Source organism: Malurus melanocephalus, unplaced genomic scaffold (genome assembly GCF_030028575.1).
Source record: "Malurus melanocephalus ecotype Western Australia unplaced genomic scaffold, MMel_1.1 scaffold_296, whole genome shotgun sequence".
NCBI classification, from domain to species: domain Eukaryota; kingdom Metazoa; phylum Chordata; class Aves; order Passeriformes; family Maluridae; genus Malurus; species Malurus melanocephalus.
Genome location: NW_026623528.1, coordinates 879,147 through 903,586, shown reverse-complemented (window position 1 = coordinate 903,586; position 24,440 = coordinate 879,147). Strand labels below are relative to the sequence as shown.

The 24,440-nt window shown below is 41.2% G+C and overlaps 1 protein-coding gene across 5 annotated transcripts in view; it reads left to right on the top strand.

Moving 5' to 3' along the window:
• Positions 1–6,310: 6,310 nt before the first annotated feature.
• Positions 6,311–24,440, top strand: part of MARK1 (microtubule affinity regulating kinase 1) — a 57,482-nt gene continuing 39,352 nt past the window's right edge. For 3 of the 5 annotated variants that reach the window (XM_057376947.1, XM_057376945.1, XM_057376944.1), the window contains exon 1: positions 6,325–6,675. In XM_057376947.1, coding sequence (XP_057232930.1) covers positions 6,625–6,675 — 51 coding nt within the window. In that variant the 5' untranslated portion in view covers positions 6,325–6,624. Of the gene's footprint in view, positions 6,676–24,440 lie in introns of all 5 variants that reach the window. The other 2 variants (XM_057376949.1, XM_057376946.1) reach the window with 2 other exon arrangements.

Genomic DNA, 24,440 nt, shown 5'->3' with positions numbered 1-24,440 from the left:
TACTAATTATCTTTGAAGCCAATGGAAAACTTCCAGCAATATGACCAAAATCAGAATCTGGATCCTATTTGTACATGCTGTAAAGCTGAATTGTTATTGGATAGTTTGGTACATCTAAAAATAACCCCCTTCGTTTATTTTTATCTCATTCTGGAAATCAGGTTGACATTGTTTCTTACTTCTCTGGCTAACTTTAAAAGTAGAGTCTGACAACATGCTTCTTTCCTTGTTTGCTGTGTTCTCCCATCCGTTTCCAGGCACCCTTCTTTCCTAGGCTGGGAAAGCAAGATGATGTGGTTTTGMCGGATGATGTACTGGTGCAGACAGACTAAGGCCCCACACAGTCAGTTATCACATCTCAGGAGCTGCCAGATAATTCAGAGTTAGGTTCCCTTTACTCTCCTTGCACCTGACTTTGGGGTGCTGGTTTTGYGCAGACATTTAGTCAATTCAAAGTGAACCCTGCTGCCCATCATTCTCATCTGGTGTTTTACACCCTCTTGGGATCTTTAAAGGAGACTTCTAGAATCCATCCTCTTTCAAATCCATGGCTGAAGCTGTTGCAGTCAAGGTTGCTGCCAGCTCCAGCTCAGCAGCTGTTACAGGAGGTCCAGATGGCCTTCCTTTGCTCCTGATAACCTCAGAGATGTGGGACGGATTTCAGCTTAYTCTTCAGTCCACTGCAAGACGTGGTCAGGATGACTCATGGCAGACAGTGGCTGTTGCCATTTTGTTCCACRTGCAAATTCTGGGAGGGATAAAATTTACTTTCTCTTGTGGAAGTAATGAATTCATTTGAACAGGCTGTTGTGGCTGAACGGTTAAAAAGTTCAGGAATGCCTGTGTCAGTTCTTTCCTTCCAACATTTTATTCTATCCTGTCATTTTGTCAATTAAGGCTATTCTGCCAGTCCAGTGCAGTCAGCAGAAAACAAAACAAGGCGACTGCTTTTTTTGGGGGTGGTGGAGGAGGGGCTAGGGGAAAGATGGAAAAAATAGTACCACACAACCCAAGTAATTTTAAGCCTCTAAAGTAACAGAGTGACTCAATAAAAATGAAACCTATTACACTCAACAARGTGTTTTAACCAAATAAGATACTAAAAAAGTAAGTACTAAATAAGTAAAAAATTACTCTCACACACACATACACACATGCTTAAATGCTGCAGTCAGGAGTTCACTCAAATCTCTCTTTCCTTGATCGCCTTAAAATGGGCAGAGGAAAGACTTCAAAATGATCCCACGTTCCCTGAGGATTACATAGGGTCTTCGCCACAGTTAGAGACTTTTCTGTTGCAGAATATTTATTGGATTGACTCATAATAAAACCTGCAATTGTTCCTGGATCAAAAGCTGTTCTTCCTTTGATCAGAATATGAAGTACTGCTGCAGGATAGCTTTGCACCTTTCTGCATCAAGGAGTGCTGTTGCACTACTGCAGAATTCATATKAGATCCTGCCAGGGATAGCAGCTCCATTTAGCACAGTTTCTGTTTCCACAGAAACAACAMCACTGAAGTCTGCAGAGGGCACATGTAGAGTGACAACATCTGTGACCACTTAGGTTAATTGCCTTTCCCAACTCTTCCCCCATTTCTGGTCTCTGGTGACCCTCTGAAGATCAATGGCAGATCACCAGGCATCTTGTTGCAGGCTTTCTGCCATCCTGGCCYATCTCCTGGGGTTATCTAAAGCTGGTTTTAAAACTGTATCCAGAAGGTGTCCAGGGACTACTTCCAGTGAGTCTGCTGTCTCCTTTGTCCCTGGCTTCCCTTCTGTTCCAGGACAGACCATTTAGTTCCTCTGCTCAGATCTACAGCTCAGCAACACCTCAGGGAACTTCCCAACTTGAATGCAGAGGTGCATTATGTTTTATGTGCTAGTTCACATACTACTGTGATAGGAATCACGAAGCACCTGAYTTAAATAGCTATTTTACTCTTTCAYATGCTTTCATAACAAATAAATATTTTCAGATAAAAGGAATACCAAGATATTGCATATTCATTACAGATACTTCCAACATACTACACTGTTTTCATTATTAGYCTCTGATACATATTCTCTTCTGAGAATGTTAATGTTTTCAAAAAATTGAATAGCAAAAAAGACATTGTCAGTGCTGATGCATGAAAATGATTCAAGTCTTAACTCCTCTGCCAAGACACTAATCTAAGCTCAAGCAAGCAAAAAAAAAAAAAAAGGAAAGAAAGAAAATGAAACTTTTTCTAAAAGTATGTTTGAAACCACTATTGGAAGCCACAACAGTCAAAAAATGCTGCAGCAAAAGAAAACAAGGGGTGAAATTCACTGAGTTGCCATTGCCCCAGGTTTCATTGTGGTTCTACCTCAGTGCTACAGTGGCTTGCWAGTTTCCTTTTTGAAACTCTTCAGATGTGGGAAGAAGTTGGCTGTGTGGCTGAAGAGACTGGGGGCATCAAAAGAAAGATGCGATATCAAAGCTGAAGGAAACAATCAAAACTAGCTATTTTTAGCAATGATTATTAAGAGCCGATGCAGAGATCTTTAACAGAGTTGGAACAATTTACAAGACCCTTCTGTTTTTTTAGGCCACCAGAGACATGTCCGGGGACAGAACTACTGCCTTACAAACTTCTTCAGACCACTGCAAACCCACCTTTTAAACTGCAAACCACCTTTTAAACCTATGTTTAAAAGATAATTCTTTCTTCTCTGGAGTAGATTTTCTGATACCGTTTTAGATGCCTTGGGGATGTGCAAGAAAGCCCTGCAACTAAAAAGTTGTTCTATGATTTTATTATCCTTCTCCCAGGCTAATCARTGACAAATGCTGCTTTTATTTACAGTTTTCATATCAAGTCCTTGCATGGGTATTCTTAGGGCAGTTCTTCATAATGGAATTGAAAAAAATAAAAATCTTTAGTTACCCAGAAACAGTGAAGACATAAACTTAACTACTAAATTTCAGTAAACCGACCTTGAAATTTGTGGCTTTTTTCTTTTTTTTTTTTTTTTTTGTTTTTTTTGTATATACACGATAAGAGTATTCACAAAAGGTATGGGTTGCTATTAAAATAAAAGCTCATTTGTTTGCAAGTTTAAAGTATTAGGGCAAATTATAAGTTACTTAACTTTCCACTAAGACTGTACTTCCTAATGATTCTTATGGCAAAATCAGAATCTTGATTGTAACTAATAATAAAAGTCCACACCTATTCAGAGTACGTATAATTTTTTCAAGGATCCCTCATGAAATTAAACAATCCATGGAGTCCTGTACCTGTAGTTTGTAATGTCCTCAGGCCTCCTTAATGCTATTGCAGCCTCATTACATGCAGCTGGAGGTATTTTACTCTTTCATATTTGCCAGGTCTTTCATTTAATTTTCCATATTACAGCAGATGTCCTGGTGAAATGAAAGGCAAGAAAGAGCATGATTTTGCTCTGTTTTATTCACATCTCAGTGGTCACCTGTTCCTGTGCTATTTTGGAGCCTGTCACCCTTTGGCTGTTGAGAACTGAATTTGAAAATTGTGGCAAAAGGTTTMATTCAAGACAGTGTCAGAAATCACTCCTACAGTAGTGGGTGGGATTTGGGTCCTGTTAAGGTGGTGGAATATCCATGTTTTCAGTGACGAAGTTTGAGTCACTCACTAAATATACCATAGACCACTCATGCTGGACACCAAGCAGGACTTAATGCTGCTTTCTGCATATTTTAGTAGCAGGAATCAATTTGAAGCATTCTCCTTCCAGGCCATTTTTGTGCTCAGCCTACTGCCTATCTTCTGCTATGTCTCTTTGGAGAGTGACCATCTTTGTGATCACCTTCTCTTCCGTGCAGCTCTTCAGTCATTTGACCCTGCATTTTCCCACCTGGGGGAGACATGAATCCTGTAGTAAAAACACAAAAATTAAAMTGAGCTATTAAATGAATGACCTTATTAACATGAAAGAAGATGATAACAGTAACAACCATGGCCAAAACAACTGCAAAGCAGATCTTCAGATAACAAGAATTATTATGCTTTTAATTTCTGATGAACCAACATTTTCCTAAGAAATACTGACCAAAGCRTATTCAAATTGTAAGGCAGGAAGTCTCTCTAAGTTTTGCCTTAGCTAATGGTGCTATTAAACACATTTAGAAGACACCGGAGTTCACACTTCTTTCTTCTCTGACCACATATACAAATATACATTGGATATATGTATATACAAATCCATACTAGGATGGGTTTGCATCCGTAGGAGTTTTGACCAAGTAAGGATTGTGGAGTCAGGCCCCACAAAGAGCCCTAAACACAATCTTGTTCTTAGTTGGGATAAAAGTGAGTGCATTTTGATGAGCTAAGCAACAAAACTGGGTTGATATCCAGTTTGTCAACAAACTTGTTTCAGCATTCTGGCTAGACCATGGCTGAGTACCTTGAGTAAACCCAATCTTGGACTGTTTTGTTCCCAGTAAAGTGAAGGACTCTAAAATCCCCTTGCAGTCAGTAGTGGCAGCTATTTGAAGAGAGAGCTAGGAACTCAGAGAGGCCCTTGCTAGGATTTGAGAGSCTTTGGTCCAAGGATGAGTTGGGAATTTCTATAATTTCCAAACTGACAAATCATGCATGCTCAGAGCAATAGGATGCTGAATGTGCAGTGAGCCCAGTTACACTGCTCGTATGACAYGGGGATGTTTTCTGCCTGTGCCTGCATCAGCTGTTTTCCCAAACRTGTGGAAAACTCCACTGTTGGCTGACCAGTGCTGAGGAGCTGGGGGTAACCTCTTGAATCACAGAATTAACATGGCCAGAATTAAAGATACACGACTAGTGTGTTTACTTATACATATACATATATTTGTTATCTCTAAATACAAGTAATGCATAACAGTCAACACTCTTTAACGAGCACACAAGGGCTTCCTGAAGATAGACATACAACTCATGAAGTGCATTCCAAAGTGTTTTCATAAGGAAGGTCTTTCGGAACAAGGACTGTATTTACAGAATTTATGTTTACAGCCTCAGCTACACAAATCTCTCAAAATATTGCAATGGAAATTCAGACCCACTGTTTTGCTTTCAGTGCAGGGGAAGTTGGGGGTTTTTCATTTTTTTTGCAGATTATTTTTAGAATTTGGTGAAGGGTTTGGCTGGTTTTATAGCAAAAGCTGCTGTTGTGTAAACACTACTAACTTCTCGAAGACAAAAATGTGTGTATGGTTCTAATTTTAAGCACATGAGGTCATTGGTTAAGTGTTCGAGGACTATGCGCTGGTCAGCCATGAGTGGACGGATGCGCCACAGTCTTGATCCCATTTCAGCTTCAAGTGGGTAAAGGAGGCTGGCGGGCTGGCTGAGGTGCACAAATAAGTGGTTTGATTTACACAGACGCTCTGATGCTGACACAGGGTTTTACAAACCTCCAGAGAGTCCATGAATTGTGGACTTGAAGCTGCTCAAGAGGCAGGCAGGACTGCCYCACTGCCCTTCCTCAGGCTCCTGGTAACCAGACAACGAAGAGCCGAGAAGGGACAACTCCTGGCAACCCACCAGCCAACACCAGCGGGGCCCAGCACGGCGTGGGCTCTGTCCCACAGCCCGCACACGCCGGGTTTGGCGCTCCCCAAGCGACCGACTCATCGAGCCCCGCCTGCTTTCCCCGAGGCCTCTCCATCCTGCCACGCTCAGGGATCCGCCCGGTCCCCCGGCGGGCCCCGACCCCGGGCACTGCGACACGCCCTCCCCGCGGCCAAGCATCACACCTGTCCCAGAGAATCACAGGCAATCCCGGCCTGGAAGGGACCCACAAGGGACCATCGACTCGTGGCCCTGCACAGGATAGCCCGGAGACTCCAAGCCATGTGCCTGGGAGCGTTGTCCTAAGGCTTCGTGAATTGTCAGGCTGGTGCTGTGACCACTGCCCTGGGGAGCCTGTTCCAGTGCCCAGCCACCCTCTGGGTGACAAATGGTTTCCTGATATCCAACCTAAACCTCCCCTGACTGAGCTCCGGGCCATTCTCTCGGGTCCTGTCACTGGTCACCACGGATAATAGTCCTGCCTCTTGCTGACTATGAGGTCCCGTCTCATTTCACTGCAGCCCCGGGCCCAGGGGCGCCCTCCCACCCGGCCCCACCCAGGCTGGGCCCGTGACGGAACCGCGGCCACAGCGACGGTGGCGACGGCGGCGCCAGTACAGGGCCCGCCCGCCCGCGTTTGCCGCGCCCGCCCGCACCGCCCGGCGCTTCCTGCGGCGGGGCCGGCGGGGCGGGGGCGGGCAGGGGGAGGAGGCGGAGGAGGGGAGAGACGGGGAGGGGAGCGAGGCGGAGTTGGTGCCGCCGCCGGATGCTGCGAGGAGGCGCCGCGGCCCCCCTGCGCTGCCGGTCGCTCACCTGAGCGGGCAGGAGGGCGGGGGAGGAGAAGGAGCCGGCGGCCGAGCTGCGCGGAGCCCGGCGGCGGCGAGGCGGGCGGAGGGGCAGCCAGGCGGTCGGGCGAGGCGATGGCGCCAGGCGCGTAGCGGGCAGGAGGCCCCGCGTCCCGCCGTGTGAGCCCGGCTGCCGGCGGGGGAGGCCGGCGGGCTCCGCCGAGGCCTAGGAGCGGTCTCTCCCCTCGGAGCGCCCGGCGCGGCGCTGCCGCGGCCCGCACCATGTCCACCCGCACGCCGCTGCCCACCGTCAACGAGCGGGACACGGAGAACGTGAGTGCCGCGCCGGGACCCCCCTCCCTCCCTGCTTCCCTCCGCCTCTCCCCGGTACCCGGTGGCGGCCCGGCCCGTCGTACCGCCCAGGCCGAGTGCCCCAGGGGCGGGCGGGCCGGCCGCGGCTGTACCGAGCGCCGGGCCGGCACCGCCGCCTGCCCGCGCCCCAGGCTTCTCCATGCGGCGCTGCCGGGGCGGGTCCGGCCCGCCGCGCTCCACGTCGCCCCAGTCCTCCCGCGGCCCCGGGCCTCCCGCGGGGAGCGCTCCCGCAGCCTCTTCCAGCACTGCTGGGCCGGGCCGCCCTTATATGTCCGCGGCTGTCGGCGCACACGGGCTGCTGGCTGCGGGCCCCCGCCGGCGAGAGGCCTGTAGCCCTTGCGGGCGGCAGCCGGGCTGCCCCGCCTTAGGGCGGCCCCCACACTGGGCACCTCCGCGCCTGCCTTGGGATATCCACTTGTGGGCTGACAGCCAAGCACTTGGCCTTGTCTCACCTTTCGGGGCTCATCGGTACTTGCTCTTTGTTCGGTTTGCACCTCCAAGACGGTTCCTGTGTTGCTGTATTCCTTCCCCTGTTTTGCTTTGTGTTGCCTCTGAGAGAGGCTGTGGTCATGTCCTTGGTTCCTCCCGAGTTCATTGTGTCTTCCTATGTGTTCTGTTTAAATACCTTTGCAATCTCTTCTGCTCCACCCCGACTCGATGGAGTGAGAGCACGGTGGTATTCTCTGCTGTGGTGGTCRTTCATAGAAAATAACCAGTCTTGTTTCTGATGGACGATCTACCTGAGGAATGCTGGACCATGTCTGGTCCTGCCCATCAGTGGTGGTTATTTACATAGGTGGTAGTATGGGAGGTGTGAAATTTCCCGCKTGAGTGAGGGGACCAGTGTTAAAAGCAGTATGTTTGCAATGTGTATCCTTAGTTGCCTTTGGGAAGGTGGCAGAAGGAGGGGAGAAAGGAGTCATAGGAAATGTAACACGTGCAATCATACCCACCTCCTATTCGGGTGGAAAGTGATTGGTAAGAAATGAAGGAAGATGGCGTAGTGGTCTGAAATGGGCTGAAGAAGATGCTTGTTTGTATTGCATCAATTTGTAGAGGTTCTGGCCAGCAGCAGGAGGCCCCACAGTTTGTTACTGTGCAGGCACCAGTGCCCTCTGAATAGGTTTCTGACTGATAGGAAACAAAAAGTGAATGTAAGAAGATGATTTGGAAGACARAGGTAACAGAAAGAGGTAATATAGCTAGAGAAGTAAAACCCTAGCATGGTGAATTACTATAATGAGCTTTTAGTATCAGTCACTCAATGGAAGTGTAATTTACATAGCAATATTAGACTTATTACTAGTTAAAGCAAATAGATGCATTTGGTCTGTCCTTACTCTTCATGAACTGATGAGTTCTGCGTTACTGTAAAAATTAGTAAGTACTTGGGATGAAAATTTCGATTTAATTAAATGATAAAGTCCAGGTTTGTGTGATACATGTTACTCATGAGTCTCCATTTCAAATGTATATAGAAATGTAGATGAGAGGTAGATGACAGGAAGGGTTAAGAAATATTTATGTTTATATCTAGTAATATAGTCCATAAGACTTGCAAAATTTACACAGAAAAAATGGAAATACTTTCGAATACTGTCTTTCATGGAATGAAGACTTCAATTAAAGTGTTAGTAGTTAATTTAAAAAATATTGTGCTACTCATGAGTGTTCAGTTTTGACACCTAAGAAACAGTAAGTTTTATTTTTTTATTACTGTAATTTCAGAGAGTGYGTTGGGAATCTGAAACACCCAGGCTTATACTGGATATCAGAATACTCAAAATTGCAATTTGCTTCTGAAAACCTTTGTTTAAGTCTGCAGCCTTATACTAATGAATGTAATCCTCTAGCCAGATAAGGACCAAAGCTCAGTGCAGTTGTAAGTTCCCAACAAATCTGCACAAAGTTACTCCAGTTCTTTCATCAGTGTGGCATCTGCAGGGTTTTGGAGCAGAGACCTCAAGCTCTRCCTCAGGAAGCGGTCTTTGCTACCTGTGGTGCCCCTTACGTAAGACCTCTGGCTGAAGTGGCAAATGTAGAATGGAGGAGGAGTAGGTGGTCCCTTGCTGACTTCCTGATCAGCAGCATTCCTTGATTTAAAATGGATTCTGTGAGGGTGAGGTGAGACTCTTAAATTACTTTTAATGTGTTTCCCTCTGCTAATAAACACTAATGGACTGGGGAACTGTTTATGCTGGTGGCTTGTGATGTACAAAGTCAAGCTGGTAAGCTCTGGGTAACTGAGGTGGTGAGAAGTTGCAACTAAAGGAGAAGTAATTGGAGTGAGTGAGGAATTAAGGAGCAGGTTTTGGCCTGGTAAAAAAAAAAAAATCCATCTTTGTAGTGCATGTTTCCAGTTCTCCAGTATGTATATTAGCAAAGCTCTCCTGAGCAGCTAATGGTGATCTTCAGGAGAGGCTCTTTTCTTCAGTCTCATGCGCGTGGCCATCTCGGCAGTGTTGCTCCATTGTGTGACTCCCAAGGGACAGACTGGAGCTCTGTGTCCCAGAGAGAGCTGATTGATGGTTCTGAGGACAATCCTGTGTATGCATCCAGCTGTGCTCTGCTCATGGGGTGAGGTTGTTGCATGAAATCATGGGGAGCTACCCTGCCACCACCACCACCCCCTGTCTCTTGGCAGCTGCTTTCAGTACTTTAAAATAGAAAATAAATGAAATTTTAATGTGTGCTTTTCTCTGTGAGTGTGCAGGCATGTGTGTTATCATTAGAAAATAATTACAGTACTTGGATAGCACCTATTGTAAGAATATACATTCCTTGAGGAATTACAGGAGTTCCTGGTGGGACGGATGAAAAACTTGCTTGTTTCCATAATTTCTTGTGCTTTTGTCCCAYGGTGCCCTTTGAAAATATTCTAGAAGGGATAGGATCAGGCAGCATATTACTTGATAAAGTCTTCTCAGAAAGCTGGTGTGGAAAGTACAGGAACCGACAGCAAGGGGCAGACAACAGGTGGAGGAAGCCAGGGGCTATGAAGCATCAGTGTGTGTGTAACTGATAGGTCTGCCTTGTGGAGATTCACACCCTTTTCTTTGCCTTTTTGCTATTCCTGACATCTCCCAGTACTATGTTTAGCTTCCCTAGCATATGTCTATAAATACTTTTCACTGGAAATGTTATTTCTCTTTCATAAAATCTGTGTTTAAGGAAGCAAAGTAGATCATGATTGTCAACCACTTAGTCTTAATAACAGTTTATTGGGAATCTTGGGGAAATTATTGAGTGGAGGCAGTGCTGTATTTTTATGTGTATTACTGATTTATTTTTTCAAGTGAGGGGTAAGAGTAGTATTCAAAATAATAATTTCCCCGTGTTTTGATCTTTTACATGTAGCTATTTGCAGCCTCCGCTTGATACATTTTACGTAGGCTGTGACAGGTAATGTGTCAGTGCATTCAAACAATTGCACTTGGGGTTAGTTTGGGTGAACTGAGCTTCCCATCTCTGCTCTTGTTGGAAGAGGAGGACAGGAATCACAAGTTTTAAGCTAGAGTCTCTCTTCTGTTTTCATTGAGTTGGTATTAATTGAGGAAAGAAGGGCTTTTATGTTTTTCCCTTCAAAATGTGTTGTCTTGTATTGTGTCTTTAATTTGGGGAATAGTTTTTCTGAATTAAGGCAAAAGAAAAGAAACACACAGGTAATATGTTCTCTTAAATGTTTTTGGGAAACTGTGTAAGAAAATACTTAGAGATTCAACAGTTGTCTCCATACTACTTGCTGTATAGTACTTTTAGTAAATACGTCTTTTTAGTCAAGTAAAGAAAAGCAAGAATACTGTAGTTTACTTTTTCTGACATAAGGACCTCTTAGTCTGGCATAAGAACACTTTTTTTCCTCTAGTAAGTGCAATTTAATCTTTTGAAGATATTACTATTATGAAGATATTTCTGTTTATTTGTGTTATGATCTCACCCAATCAGTTAAGTTTTAAGGTATTATTTTATTTTGTATTTTTCAAATGCCTCAAAGTAGTTTAATTCTGCTGGAGTGATCTGGCGTCTTTACAGTGGAAGAGGGAACAATCAATACAGGAGTGCTGGATGGAAGCTCTGTCCAGTTGAAGAGAATGTGGGAGTTACGGTTTGTCTTACCTAGCCAGTGCTGGATGAGATGATTGAGATGTCATGGCAGGGGAGGTTTTAAGAAGGATATACCAATAACCTGTGATCATGTGATTTGCTTCACTATCAGACAAATAATTATAACTTTGACGCGTGCACACCCGTTTGTGGGTTAGCTATGGGATGGTGACATCTAGGATGCCAGCTCAAGTGGGTGTGGTTAATGCTATCTTTCTGATAGGGGAGCCTATGAGACATTTTAAAAGAGGAAAAAAGTTGAACAGGGCAAGAGGTAAGAGGATATAATGAAGTGGTCAAGTTGGGATGATAATGATTATACCATGTTTAATTTCTTTCTGTTGTTCTTTTTTTTCTTCTGGATTTGCTTTTGCACAATAAGAACACATGGTTTTGATTTGGACAGAGGGGGCGTGGGAGAAAGTATCTGACTAGAATTCTTTCCTTCAGTGCCTTAAGCAGAAGAATGGCCTAATTTCCAAGCCTTATGGGTTCAAGAGTACAGCTGTATCTTTCTTATCCACAGGAGATGGACTTGAGCAAAGTSAAGAATGCCGGTGTTTTTCCCTTGCAACGTTATTTTTCTTAATCATAAATAAGGCCATTAGGTTGTATGTGTGTTTGAACGGTAAGAACAGAGTATGTTCTCCTAATCTTTTTTTAAAGGTATGTGTTTTCTCTGTACAGACTTGTTGTAGTATTGCTGCCTATCTGGAGCAAGCTCCTATGTTGTGGCGGGAAAACACRTGTTTAGCTAGAGCATTATGCATGGAGAAAGCAAGGTTCATTTTGAAGTTAACCTTCTGTGTGGATCAGAGACAGTAATGGGACAGGTGATACACATAATTTAGTTTCATTTTCTTTATGAAAAGAAGCTACTGAAAACGTGGCTTYATTCTTCAGTATTCTTAGGCATCATGAATGGGTATATGGTGTTAAAGTTCAGAAAGAGTTAAAGCAGTTTGCTGTGCTTGTTTCATTTCATACTTCATGGGGTTTTGAGGTTCATAGGTAAACATAGAGTTGGATTGTTTGTGGTTGATGTTCTGAAAACTGTACTTACATGGTCAGTGGATTTAAACACTGAACTAGAACAAGGAGGATATGTTCTAGGGAAATGTACCAGTGAGGTCTTTACTATTGTATATTTCTATTTCCTATGGACTTACTGTTTATATTGATAAAGATTTTTTAAAAAATTTAACTCTGTTCCTAAAATGTTTCAATCATCAGTAACGGCACAATTACACACAAACCTGATTACATTTGCAAACTAATGTTTCTRCTATAAATGTTTTAAGTTTTTACCATCACAATTGCTGTTGCTTAGCAGAGGAATCTTGCCAGCTTCTAATTGATATCAATAGTTTAAATACAGGAGAACTAGTAATTTAGTTTTTAAGTGGCRATACTGTGATTTCTGTAAAATTATGTTCTCAATCAGTGATTTGTAGTTATTCTCATGGAGTTTCTGTTCTTGTTCTCAGAATTGTGATAGATCTGGCCTTAATATCTTATGGATACTTGAGAGAACTTTGAAGAGTTTTCCAGTAGAGCAGATTCATTGAGAAACTATTCTGAGTTTCTCAACTGAACTATACCAATAATGTGGAGCTAGAAAACTATGGTGCAGCTAAAGCCCTAAGACAGGTTTCTTACAGATTGGCCTACTCACAACTTGAGAGTTTGAGCAAACTTGTCATATGTTGCAATATTAGAGAGAAAGCATTTAATCACTTCTTTTTAGGTCTTATCTTTTAGTAACTTCAGCCTGTCCGTTCTTTTAAAATACATGTTTACAGTCTGTGCTGCCCTCCAGGTTAAATATACTACTTATAAGCTGCTGCAGACAATGACAAGTTTCAAATTTAGCTTATTTATGTTGTGGTCATGACACCATCTTTTTTTTTTTTTTTTTGTTACTGGAAACACAATGCTTGCTTTTTCTGGTTGGATTTGTTGTTGTGTTTTTTTAATATTTCTGGAATTTCAGAATGGCCAAAAAACTATTTTTTTTTTAGGATTTCACAATTTTTATGGGTCTTGATTCTTGAATGTTTACTCTGCTCTAGATAGTGGTAAATTAAGAAGAAACATTTTCCACAGCTGAGTGTTTGTGAAAACAGCCATGCAAACAGGAAAGTTTCATTGAAACATTCACATTGTTTAGTGTAATGAATATAATGCAACACAATCTGAGTTTTAGTAAGAAGCTCTTTCTCTACATCAACTACCAAGCCTATTTAATTGTTAACGTTTCTCTACTTATTTCACATTGTCAATTAGCTTTTCTTTGGTGTGTTCTCTGTGCATAGTGCTAAACTGAGCTTTAAACTGGGCCAGTTGKATTTCATGTAAGAATGAATCATCTTTGTTTTTCTGTGAATAACTTAGTAAAATATCAAACTCAAAGGCTTGTTGAGATCTCAAGGTCAGTTTGAGACTTCATAGTTGTATGTGATGATTCAGCTTAGATTGTTTTGGTGAGCATCCTAGCGAATCTGTGGTTAAAAATTCCAAGTTGTTAAGATGGCCCTTGTTTTTAAGGTATATTTCCCTGTGCCTTTTGTCAGCTTTTACTTCCTAATTAGTGACCAAACATGCTACAGCTATTGTGGGAAAATAGTTGAAGGCAAGAGCATTAGAATGTACTCTCTGTGCTTGTCATAATCCTGCTTCTTTTTGACCTGAGATGGCAATTGAAAAAAAAAGTTTGGTTGGTTTTGGTGGTGGGATTTTTTGGTTGGTTTGTTGGGGGGTTTTGTTGTTTGTTTGTTTGTTTTTATTAACACAACCTTTTTTTTTTCCAAGGGTTTCTTTTTGTATGCTTTCAAAGAATACAGCAAATTCTGCTGAGAGACATATGTTCACAGTTGTTGTGAGGCGCTTGCACAGTTAAATTCAGCTGGGCTACAATTAACCTTAAAAGCAATGAACCAGACGTGCTCATGGAACACTGCCACAGCTTAGTGCCTAATGATTGATCAATAGTTGTATTTGTGTGAAACCCAAAAGCACAGGCTTATTTGGCCTCTCYGTAGTGGGAAAGATCATTTTGTGATTCTAAGTCTCCATCTTACCAGGACAGCTGATGGACAGTCACTTCACATTGCTTAAATCCTTGTGGAAAGCAGGCTCTCTTGCTGGAATGAATGTGGGTTTTCAAGCTCTCTCGTTCTGCTCTCTGTGTATGGTTTCAGGAAAAAGTAATTTCCCACTCTTTATCTTGCTGTGCCTATGCTTGAGGGACACCTTAGGTGTAAGCTGTTGTGTCAGAATGAGAAGTGGTCTGCACCTCACTTATTTGGTTAGCATAGATGTTCCTTACAATTAAGATGACTTCTGTAAAGAATCCTGCATGGCTGTTCAAGATTTAAGTGCTCAGTACCTATGACTTGAGGCCCTTTGTGTGCAAAATATTTCAAGTTAGTAATGTTTTATAAAAGTGTATGATTGCTACAGAAATCTGAATTCAGAACACTGAAACACAATGTAGATTGAAAAAAACTGGTTCATTTTCTTCACTTACCTTCTGCAAAAGCCTGGCAATACCTCAGAAAGACCACTCTTGGTTACTGTAAGCTTTAGCCAGAGTAATCATTTATGTTTTCAAGATAGATACCCAATATCTAAAAAAGCACTGAATGCCACACACTGATATATGTATTCACAGCCATAATGATTTCTAAGGTGAGGATTGTTACATACAATGGAGTTTTACTGAGGTCAGAATGAATCATATTTTTGACTTCAGACCAGCCTCAGCTTTGTTCACCATGACCCTACTGATGTCCTGGCAACAATCAGAATAATAATCCTTTTTTTTTGTTTAAATACCTGTAGAATTCACAAAATTAGCAAAATGTTAATCAAAGCAGAGAATATCCAAATGTAATATATATTTCAATTGATTGAACATAAGGAGTTTTGGTCAGCTGTGTTGCAGAACTGTATTTTAAACAGATACAGTGTGTATGTTGAATAATAGTATAGTATGTTGAATAATAGTACAGTGTTATGTTGAATAATAAGACAGAACTTCAGTTCACCTCTGATGAAAGCACTTGTGTAGTACATCGATGTTTGTGTAGCTGAACATATAGAGTTACTGGATAGCCCATGGCAGTCTTTTGCAAGAGCAGATAATGATAATATTACTGGTGACAAAGTCTAATTGCTTCTGTATTMTAAAGCAAAGTAGTGTGTGATAACTTTTAAAATATCAAGCAGAGACAAAATTAGGCAAGGTTGTTAGAGAGGAATGATATCCTTCATTAGACAGATGTGGCTGGAGAAAATAGATGAGATTTGGATAGATTAGGCTCTTGCAGGGCTTGCTGGAAAGGCTCTTGCCCAAGGTGAGACTTGTGGTAAAACCTGTAGTGCCTCTGCTGTGCTTCTGTAGGAGGGCCCACACCTTACTCACAGTTCAGTAAAACACACACCTTCTTGTAAGCAGAGGCTCAGCCTTAGTCACTGGGTACTATTTAGAGTACTATTTTAAGCTCTCCTGGAAGAATTCCTCCTTTCCCCACTCTGGGTTCTTATCTTTTTCATCTTAACCCAATACTCAAGAAGAAAGTAATAGAAAAATAAGTAAAACATCTGTTACTTATCTCCAAGCAGATCCCTTTTTTCAGAGAGAAAAAGCCATTTATTTGTAATCTTAAGGTTGTCACATAGACAATTTCTTGTATTTAGTCCCTCAGATATTTGACCAATTTAATTTTAAACTGGGTGCTAGTATATAACCTRCTATCACATCAGCTTTATCCTTACATAGCCATTACCCATCTTTTTGAGATTCCAATTGTCTCTGTTGACTAATTTGCTGGCCATTAAACCCCTGCAATTTGCTATATTCTCGCATTCTTGCTCCCCCCACCCCCCCTTGTTTTCTCCCCCATTTTGCTTACTAACGTGGTTTTGTGCTGGAGCTCGGCATACTCKTTGCCAGCTTCCTTATGCTTCTCACTCTTTCTGGGACCTTTTCCAGTTTTGCTCATTTAATGACATAAGCAAGCCCAATACAAAGCTTTATGAAAGCCATGTAGTTGTAGCTCCTGTTTATCCTTCAAGTAATACCCATCTGTATGAATTCCAAGGAGCATTTTAATGTGGGAATAATCTGAATTGTAAAGCTAAAGGGAGTGAAGAAATTGTTTGCTGTTGGTGGGCTGGGAAGACCTGTTTCTGTGTTGGGGGGGGCTTTTTCAAATATTAGCAGAAAGGATTTTTACAACTTGAAATACTCATCAGTTAGACCATATTTTCCTCATTCTACCTTTCTTTTCCTCCACCCTGGTAAAGTTACTGTGCTTTCTTCTCTCAGATAACAGCAGAGAGTAACCAAAGCTTCATAGCGATTACTTAGAAAAGACATACAATTTTATCATGTTCTTTTAGAGATTTTCTCTATACACTCAGATACGTGAGGAATTTAATGGGTGAGAGTTGCAGAGTTGGAGAAGGGGAGTGTAGGGTGTACTGCAGACCATTTAGCAGCAGTGTAAATTACTTACTTGTGCTTAAACAGTAAATGTCTGAAATTCCTTTTGAGAGTGCATGCTTGTCTTCAGTCATATGTAAGTATCTTTCAACTTCTTAGATGTTTGTCTTTACTTAAAGTAAGTAGGGGCATAGCTCAGAAATTCAGAGAATCTCATGTGTTAAGAGTATTGTTTTTGCCATGGAAATTACCTTAGTCTGTGAAATGCTACAGTGAGCTCTTRCAGAGGGTATGGTTGTTTTGTACAAATGGATTACATGTCTAATGTATTTATTCATATCTCGTTCCAGATAATATTGATTCAAGGTAATATAATTCTTTAAAGCATTTGGGGTTTTATTTCATTTTTTTTTTTTTTTCAAACAGTAATCTGATTTTCTTCCCCCTGCCATTATAGTAAGGACAATCTACTGGTGATTAAAACAAAATAATCAAAGAATATGTCTTTACTTGTCAGAGAACTAAGATAGTATTTTTTCCCTGGGATCAGACTCCCAAAAGGATAGCAGTTTTGATCATTCAATACAATAAAATGCTTATAGAAAATACTAATAATACTGTCCTGAGTAGTCTTTAGCAGGCATACCTATGTATAATAGCTTTTCAAATTTGTTTTTCTTAATTTGATATTAAATGAAAAAGACTGGCTGCGTTTTAGACTTCTTTCTTCCAGTGACAGACATAAGATATACATGAACAAAGAAAATTTATGAAAGCCTTCACAATGTAACTCTTGCTCCATCTACTGCATAGTCCAGAGAAATCTTATCCTCAAACTTGGTATGAGCAATGAGGATAGAGCTAATATAGATGCTGAAATTAGTCAGTGGAAGACATTATTATTAGAGAAAGTATGCCTCCAGCAGTGTTTGTAGTCAGGCTAAGGGAAATTTAATCCCACAGCCTGTGCAAAGTAGACTGATAAAATTGCATTTAAAGGTCCTTTTTAAGAAAGCTATTCTTGCTTATCCARTGATCCAGTGATTGCACTGGAACCAGAAGTATAATGCTCATATAAAAGTCAAGTTTGATGTTTCCTAAATACTACAGGATAGCRTGCTATTATTACTGCTGCTGTTGTTATTATTAGTTTTTTGTGTGACCTTGTGTAAAACTTTGTATTTTGGTATTGTGTACAGGTTTTTTTGCCATTGCTCATTAAATTCATTTCCTAGTGGTGTGTAATACTACATTTCMATAGAACTATTTTCAAAGTAAGAGGTGTCAGGCCTTCTGGAGTGGTGTAGAAGAGACAGAGMGGACTCCTCTATCCATCTGTTTGTTTTCATTATCTTCACATATAATTACTAACCTGAAGAAGCTGAATTAAATGCAGCACACTTGAGTATTAGACTGGAGTTTTGATCGAGTGAAGTGTTAATGGTGTGCCAGCCATTTTCCTAATATTGTCTTGATTTAATTGAATATTAAACTCAGTGAATGACAGAAAAAGGAGAAGGCAGACAGGGGACTGTCAAGTTACTTGCCTGTTAGAGCRATTATATATTGGAGTTAAGCATACTCCATATAGCTTCTTACTCTTTCTCCAAAACTATGCCTGATTTCAGGTCAGCTGTTGGATCACAGGCAGGCAGTAGAAAATGAATAGGTTCTTTAACTGTTTGGTGAAAAGAGAAGAATATRTAACACAATGGTTGTCATCCCCAGAAGTTGGAAGCATTCGAGTTAGTTTGGTAAATTARGGAAAAAAAAATAGGGTTCCCAGTGAGCCTGTGATAATTCAGGGATTGCAACRTTGCGTAAAGGGATATGTGACCATCTCTTCTACCATGCTGTGGCTTTTCTCATCTTTTAAGAGGCAAGAAACATTTTAGGACTGTGGGTGGGAGAAGGACCCTTGGCACATTGGTGGTGGAAGACAGAACAAAACATTGCTGTTAGCTCATCCTAAGACTTGGAATAATTCAGTTATGTCCATTTGAAATCTGCCTAGGGATGACTTTCTTTTACCATTTTTGGGTCAGATTGCCAGTTTCTGGTACAGAGGTTGGTAATCCCTTTCACCTGTGACATTGCCCTTAGATTCCTATGACTTCCTCTGCTTTTATGACTTTCCCTTCCTTGAGACTGAATCAAATTAATTCCTGTTTCAATATGAGACAGCATCTGATTAGGTAAGGCACTTCAGTTGGGTATTTCCAGGCATGTTGCTCTAGTATTATCCAAACTGTTTTATGTCCAGCTCAGGACAGAACTGTGAGTTGCCCCAGCTAGTGGTGGGCTGGAGGCTGCTATTGCTGCAACTGGTTATTTTATGTATCTCACTATCTCAAATAAAGCAATCTGAAGTTCCCAGTTTTTTACAGCCTGCAGGCTGGACTGTTGTGTAAAGCCCATAGCTAGGGATCTGGGATTCCTCACCCACAGATTGTCAAGGACTCCAGAGAAGGTCATACATCTTTTTTCTTACTGTTGGATTATCTGCTTATTTCAATGTCTGTATTCATTTTGAATACATACTAGATTTGTTCAAACCTCTAATCACAGATTATCTGACTTGTCTTATTAAGCTTTACCTACATATGTGTACATTATTTCTTCCACGTTTTCCTAACTTGTTATTTTAATGGTCTGGATAAATGCAGTATCTGCTGGTTTTATTATTTTCTTTKCATCCTGTGGTTATTTTTTTCTTTTCCTTCCTTAGCTGCTTTATGTTACATGGACTATTAAATCTGTTTTGTTCGTTCTTTTTCTTCTCCTTGGTTTTTACATCTTAGTTACACTCACGTGTGATTTSTGTCCATGGTTTGAATTCAACACATTGACATAAATCTACTGTATATGTGTATTGTTATTAGTGGTTGTCAGTATTCATTATCTACTGTGTCACTGTATCTTCCAGTTTAAAACAGCTAAAGAAATACTTGGGTTTTTTTCTAGCTATATTACATATTTTGCAAAATCTGTGAGGAATATTGATGCTGTWTGCTTTTTTTTCATTTATCAATTGAGCTTCCTAGTTGCATGTATTTCTGGAGTGCTATGTTACAGTAGTTTGTGATCATGAATTATTGAAGCCCAAAGGTTAAAATAGGGTGGTAGCATGAGTTTAGGAACAAGGGGCTCTGTGGATATTGTAGTCTGAGCTCAGTGAGAAATGTACTCTTTGATCATAAGATAGGAGCTGGTCCAAGGGCCAGACACTGTTTGTACAGCTTAAAGTTWAGCATAAATCTGTGCAAGGCTCGGAATATATTTGCTAAGTTGAAATGTGGTATAGTATTATCCAGATAAAGGTAAATAATTACTACAGCTCAACTGAGAATATTTCATTTGATCTGTTGGTTCACACTTATGTGAAAAACAAGGTAAGAGAGCCCTCAGCAGAAGACTCTCTTCATTTTGCTGTTTGAGGTCAYCATGTCCCGGCCAGTTGACTTGGATACATCGTCATTATCTTGCTCTGTGWGTAAAGCATAGTTTGGTCTTCTGAAAGCATAAACTTAAGTTTAGTGGTGTCCTTATAAMTTTATTTGCAGCTCCCACCATCAGGTCATGCTCTGCTAGCCTGTTCTGAGGAGACAAAACTTGAATGCTGTTTGAGTGCAGACTTGTTGGTAGAAATGTCCTGTGCCATCTAAAGTGCTTCYTCCTCTTTGGAAGATGTTTTGGTTTTCCTGTGCAAAAATATGCCTTACTCAAAGTTAACCGTATGCTTAAGAATGAACCTTATGCCTATGAAAAAATGTATGTGCTAGGTCTGATGATATTCTGGCTTAAGTATGAGCATGATATATCCCTGACAGATGAGGTCCAGTAGGCCCTCTGCACTACAGCCTTCTGAGGCAAGACTTGTTAATAACACCAGRAGTTGTTGCTGCAGAGCAGTGGAGCAGCACGTTATCAAGCCTGGAAGGTGGAGAAACTAAACTGGTATGCCCTAGTGCAAGAGGCCATGAAAGTGCTCCTCAGGTCAGAAAGGATTCCCTGCCTCCTCCTTGAAGACTGCAGGTCTGTGGAAGGGCTTGAGATAGGCCTTGTTAATCTGCTGTAGATCCATGCTTTTTATTCCCCTCCTCGGGTTAGGCAACAAGTTAATTTTGACTTGTTACATTTATTCTAGTTACATTTATTTTGTATGTACTGTATTGTACGAGGAGAATTGTTAGGATGAGTCTCTGTACTCTTTAGATTAGACTTCCAGGATCCCTGAAAGGAGCATGTCAAGAGAATATTGGAAAATAATGCTGAACATTGGGTAACGGCGTTTGAAACAGAGCTTGATGTGATCCTCAAACATTGCAGAGTCCTGTACTGCCCTAGACAGTTTCTTTTCTAGGACATGTGTGCATCAATTAGTATGTACTTCTATCAGGTTGGATATTTTAATTGGTCATCTCATCACTTTTTAGAAGCTGGCTTTACTTCAGAAAGTTAAAAAGACCTTGAGGTAAAATAGTCTTGAAAATGAGAGGATGATCTGTCTTGATGAATTTGTCATTGGATCCASTGGATGAATCCAGTAAAGGGGATATAAAGACTTTAGAAATACTGTCCAGCTTGCTAAAGGAGGCGCTTAACTTCCTCTTTTATGTATCAAAATATGTTAGGGGTGCTTTGCTTGTACATGTCCCTCCTAAAGGGGAGCTTCTTAAGCTCACATTGTGTGCTCTTCTGTCACCCACACTAAGTGAGGGTAAACAACACGAGTAAGCAAGTCTGTTTACTTACTTGTGGGATTGTTTTTGTTGGTTTGGGGCTTTTTTGTGGTTTTGGCAGTTTTTTGTTGTCGTGTTGGTTTTGGTTCTTTTCTGAGTCCTTCTGTGTTTTTACCTTGTTGTGGAATGGGAATAAGTATCTCCTAGCTAAAGTTTCACTACTGGTGTCAATTTGCCTTTGGATTATCAGGAAAAGTGGTGTGATCAATTTTCTTTTCCATGTTGTTCCTGTCCTGATAGTGCAGTTCCTCARGAGCTTAACATAGAGCTGGTGTGATCCCCGTCTTCCTAATGCTGGGTGTTGCCCCTTGTCCTTGGGCCTGTGCTGCTGCTGGGGAGCTGTCTGGGGGTGCCTGTGCTCAGAGAACTGGAATGACCTGGCAGCAGAGTTTCCAGGGTTTCTCTGGCTTGGCTGCCTGTGCTGTCTGTCCTGCTGCTCCAGCATTAATGGGGTTGTAGGTGTRYGTGGGCATGTGAGCAGTGTTGGATYAGCTTCAGCAGACATCAGGCCACATGGGGACTCATCCATAGTTGTTTTAGGTATGCAGTGGTAAGGAGAAAATGYCCATTTCATAAACTTTGAGAGGAAAAATGAGATTCAGAGCCTGGTCCCAATTAGCTGCTGTATACTTTCCTTCTGTAGGAAAACCTCAGCTGGCCCTGAAGAGTGGTTGTTTGATCCTGAGTGTCAGACATGCTTCACACTCTAATCTGGTTGCTCCTTTGTGAGTAAACCTTGCCTCCTGCTGCTGTTTTCCTCGACTGGATGCAAGCCTCAGGTTTCAGGATTGCAGTCTCTAGACTGTACAAACAGCCCTTTCCCCTCAGTTTTGAAGTTTGATATGAAAGCATTTTTTATTTCTTGAGCCCCTGCAAACGCTAGACAAGYTCCATGTGCTTGACATGATCCTGAACTGTAAGTTGTTTCATGTGTCCTCTCTTCTGCCTTTCATGAGGCCAACTGAAAAATGACCTGGCTGCATTATTTGTAAGTGCAATAAAAACTCCTGCCAGCTTCCTTTGCCAGAAGTTTCGCTTTCTGGGTGTGTTCCTGTTCTTGTTTGGTTGGTTAAATTACCAACCAGCATTTGCATTTAGTTTTATTTTTGTTTCACAGAGGATTTTTGAGCAAACTGTGGGTGCTATGGCATTCAGAATCAGTAGTGCCCTGTAGCTGCCTGTACCTCCATGTGCTGGCAGGGTGTCCTGGGAAAGATGRCAATGCTCACTGGGAGCTCTGTACTGGCAGGTTTGAAGATCTCATGAAATAAGTAAAAAAAGACTGGTGAGGTTAAACTGTTCACCTCCTGAGGAAAGAGCAATGGCTGACAAGAAATGTTGAAAGGACTCTGTCTGTGAAGGGCTGTGTTTAAATCTGTCCAGGAGGCTGCAGGAATAGACTTGCTCCTTCTTTCCCCCTCCCATAAGTGCTTTCCTTCAAAAAAAAATTTGTGTTAGGTTTCATAGGTGAGGGACATTTGACATTTCATTTTGACAGGATAGGAAATGTTTTACTCTTTTGCTCGATAGGGCAGATGGTAGTTTCTAGTACTGTACCAAATGACAAAAATGAGTAAACAAGAGGATTTTAGGAAAAATGTTGGGTTTTTTTTCCCCTCATGTTGGTTCCACCTGTGGTTTACTGCAGTAGCTTTTAGCTGACTTGTCTCTGTTTTTGTGGGGCTACAGGGARGGTTCAGTTTTGTCCTAGCAATTAATGGAGATGATATGGGCTGGCTGTCCTGAATTAGCCCTGGAAAATCTTGTTTGTATGTTTGGGATGAGTCAGGAAGGAAAGTGCCAGGTTGAAATAAGTCTGCCAATTCTGAGTAAAATGGAACAAAGGCAGGAAGGTCCTGTTCTGCTGCACCTGCATGCCTGGCCAGGCTGAGGGCTTCAGGCCCAGGGAGAGGAAGAAACGTGTTAGCTGAGTTCAGATTACAAGGCCTGATTTCATGCTACGGAGGTACTTGTTTTTCTGAAATGCTTTGTCTGTCATCTTGGGGGTGGACCAGTACATTTTTAAAGGTTTTTTTTTTTTTTTTTTTAATCCATTAAACAAAAAGGATCTGTAATTCCATGTGATAAATAACTCCATTCCTTCATATGATGTTACTGCAGTGTTTGAGAAAAAATGGGAATGAGCATACTATATCATGGACAGGATTAATACAGGTGGTGTAACCATATGAAAATTAGAACTATTGTAAAGATTCTTGTGTATGAATTTCTGAAAGTTTTATTAGATGTGTCTGGCTCTGCAGTGGGTGATCATGGAATGTTTTCTTTCCTAGATTGCTTTCAGTATGGAGCTGTAAACATTGCATCCTCTGTARCTCGAGATTAGAAAAACAATTCTGTCTCAAAGTTGGCATACTTATTTCTGTATGTCWCACATAAATTCACATATGTTGAGCACTTAAAAGACAACAACAAAAACCCAAACAAAACAGAAACCCCACCAAAACTTCCGTGGGGCTTAGAACCTATAGTAACAAGCACAGATTAAGATTTACCCAATGCTCAGCATAAGTTTGCCTATCACCTGTGTATATGTCTGCTTTTAGAAAGGGGACATTATTTGGCTGTTGGCATTGKGGGATTGTATTTCACCTTGCAATAGAAACGTTTTGCTATTAGCATTGAGGTTGTTTTTGTGAAATAMAGAATATGACAACTGGGAAGAAAAGAGAAGATGTGCAAAAATAAAATGAAGTTGGCTTTTTTTTGTATTTTTCTTGATGTTGTACAATTTGGAGGTTTTTTACATATTTTTTTAAAATGCTTTTCAGAGTTGCAGCATAAGTTAATGAAATATTTGTGTATCTTGACTCAGACCAGCTTTATTCAAATAGTTGTATCTTTCTGCTGATATATTTAAGCTGTTGTAAAATATTTGGCATTTCTATGTCTTATGTAWGTGATCTAAAGAGAAGGATGCATGTGCATGTGTTTGTTTATTTTCTTTGTGTACTTTTGGAAAGTGTGTATGAGCAGGCCCAGGAGATGGGTACAGTTTAAATTTTGTCACAGTTTTGTCTGATTCTTTTTTGTGTCTGCCATGCACTCATCTTGGTGTCTGTTTTAAAAACTGTATCCACTTCTTTCCTCACTCTGTGTCATTGTTGCTTCGTATTTTCTGAGCTTWGTCCTGCTCATCCTCTCTTGTTATCTCTCCTTTTATTGGGGAAGGTTGATTGCTTTGTGTTTTGATGGKKTTTTTTTAATAACAAAGTTTCTATCATGCATTCCCAATCTAGTATGCATTTAATTGCTGATAAGAAATTATGAAAGAAATAATGTGTCCATTCTTTGTCTTTTTAAAGCACTTCCTCACATGTCTGAGAGATAGGAAAAATTAGATAGTGCTCTATTAATGTTTTAGGGTTTGATTTTGACCAGAGGTGCTTTAATAATTGTGGTTTGATGTG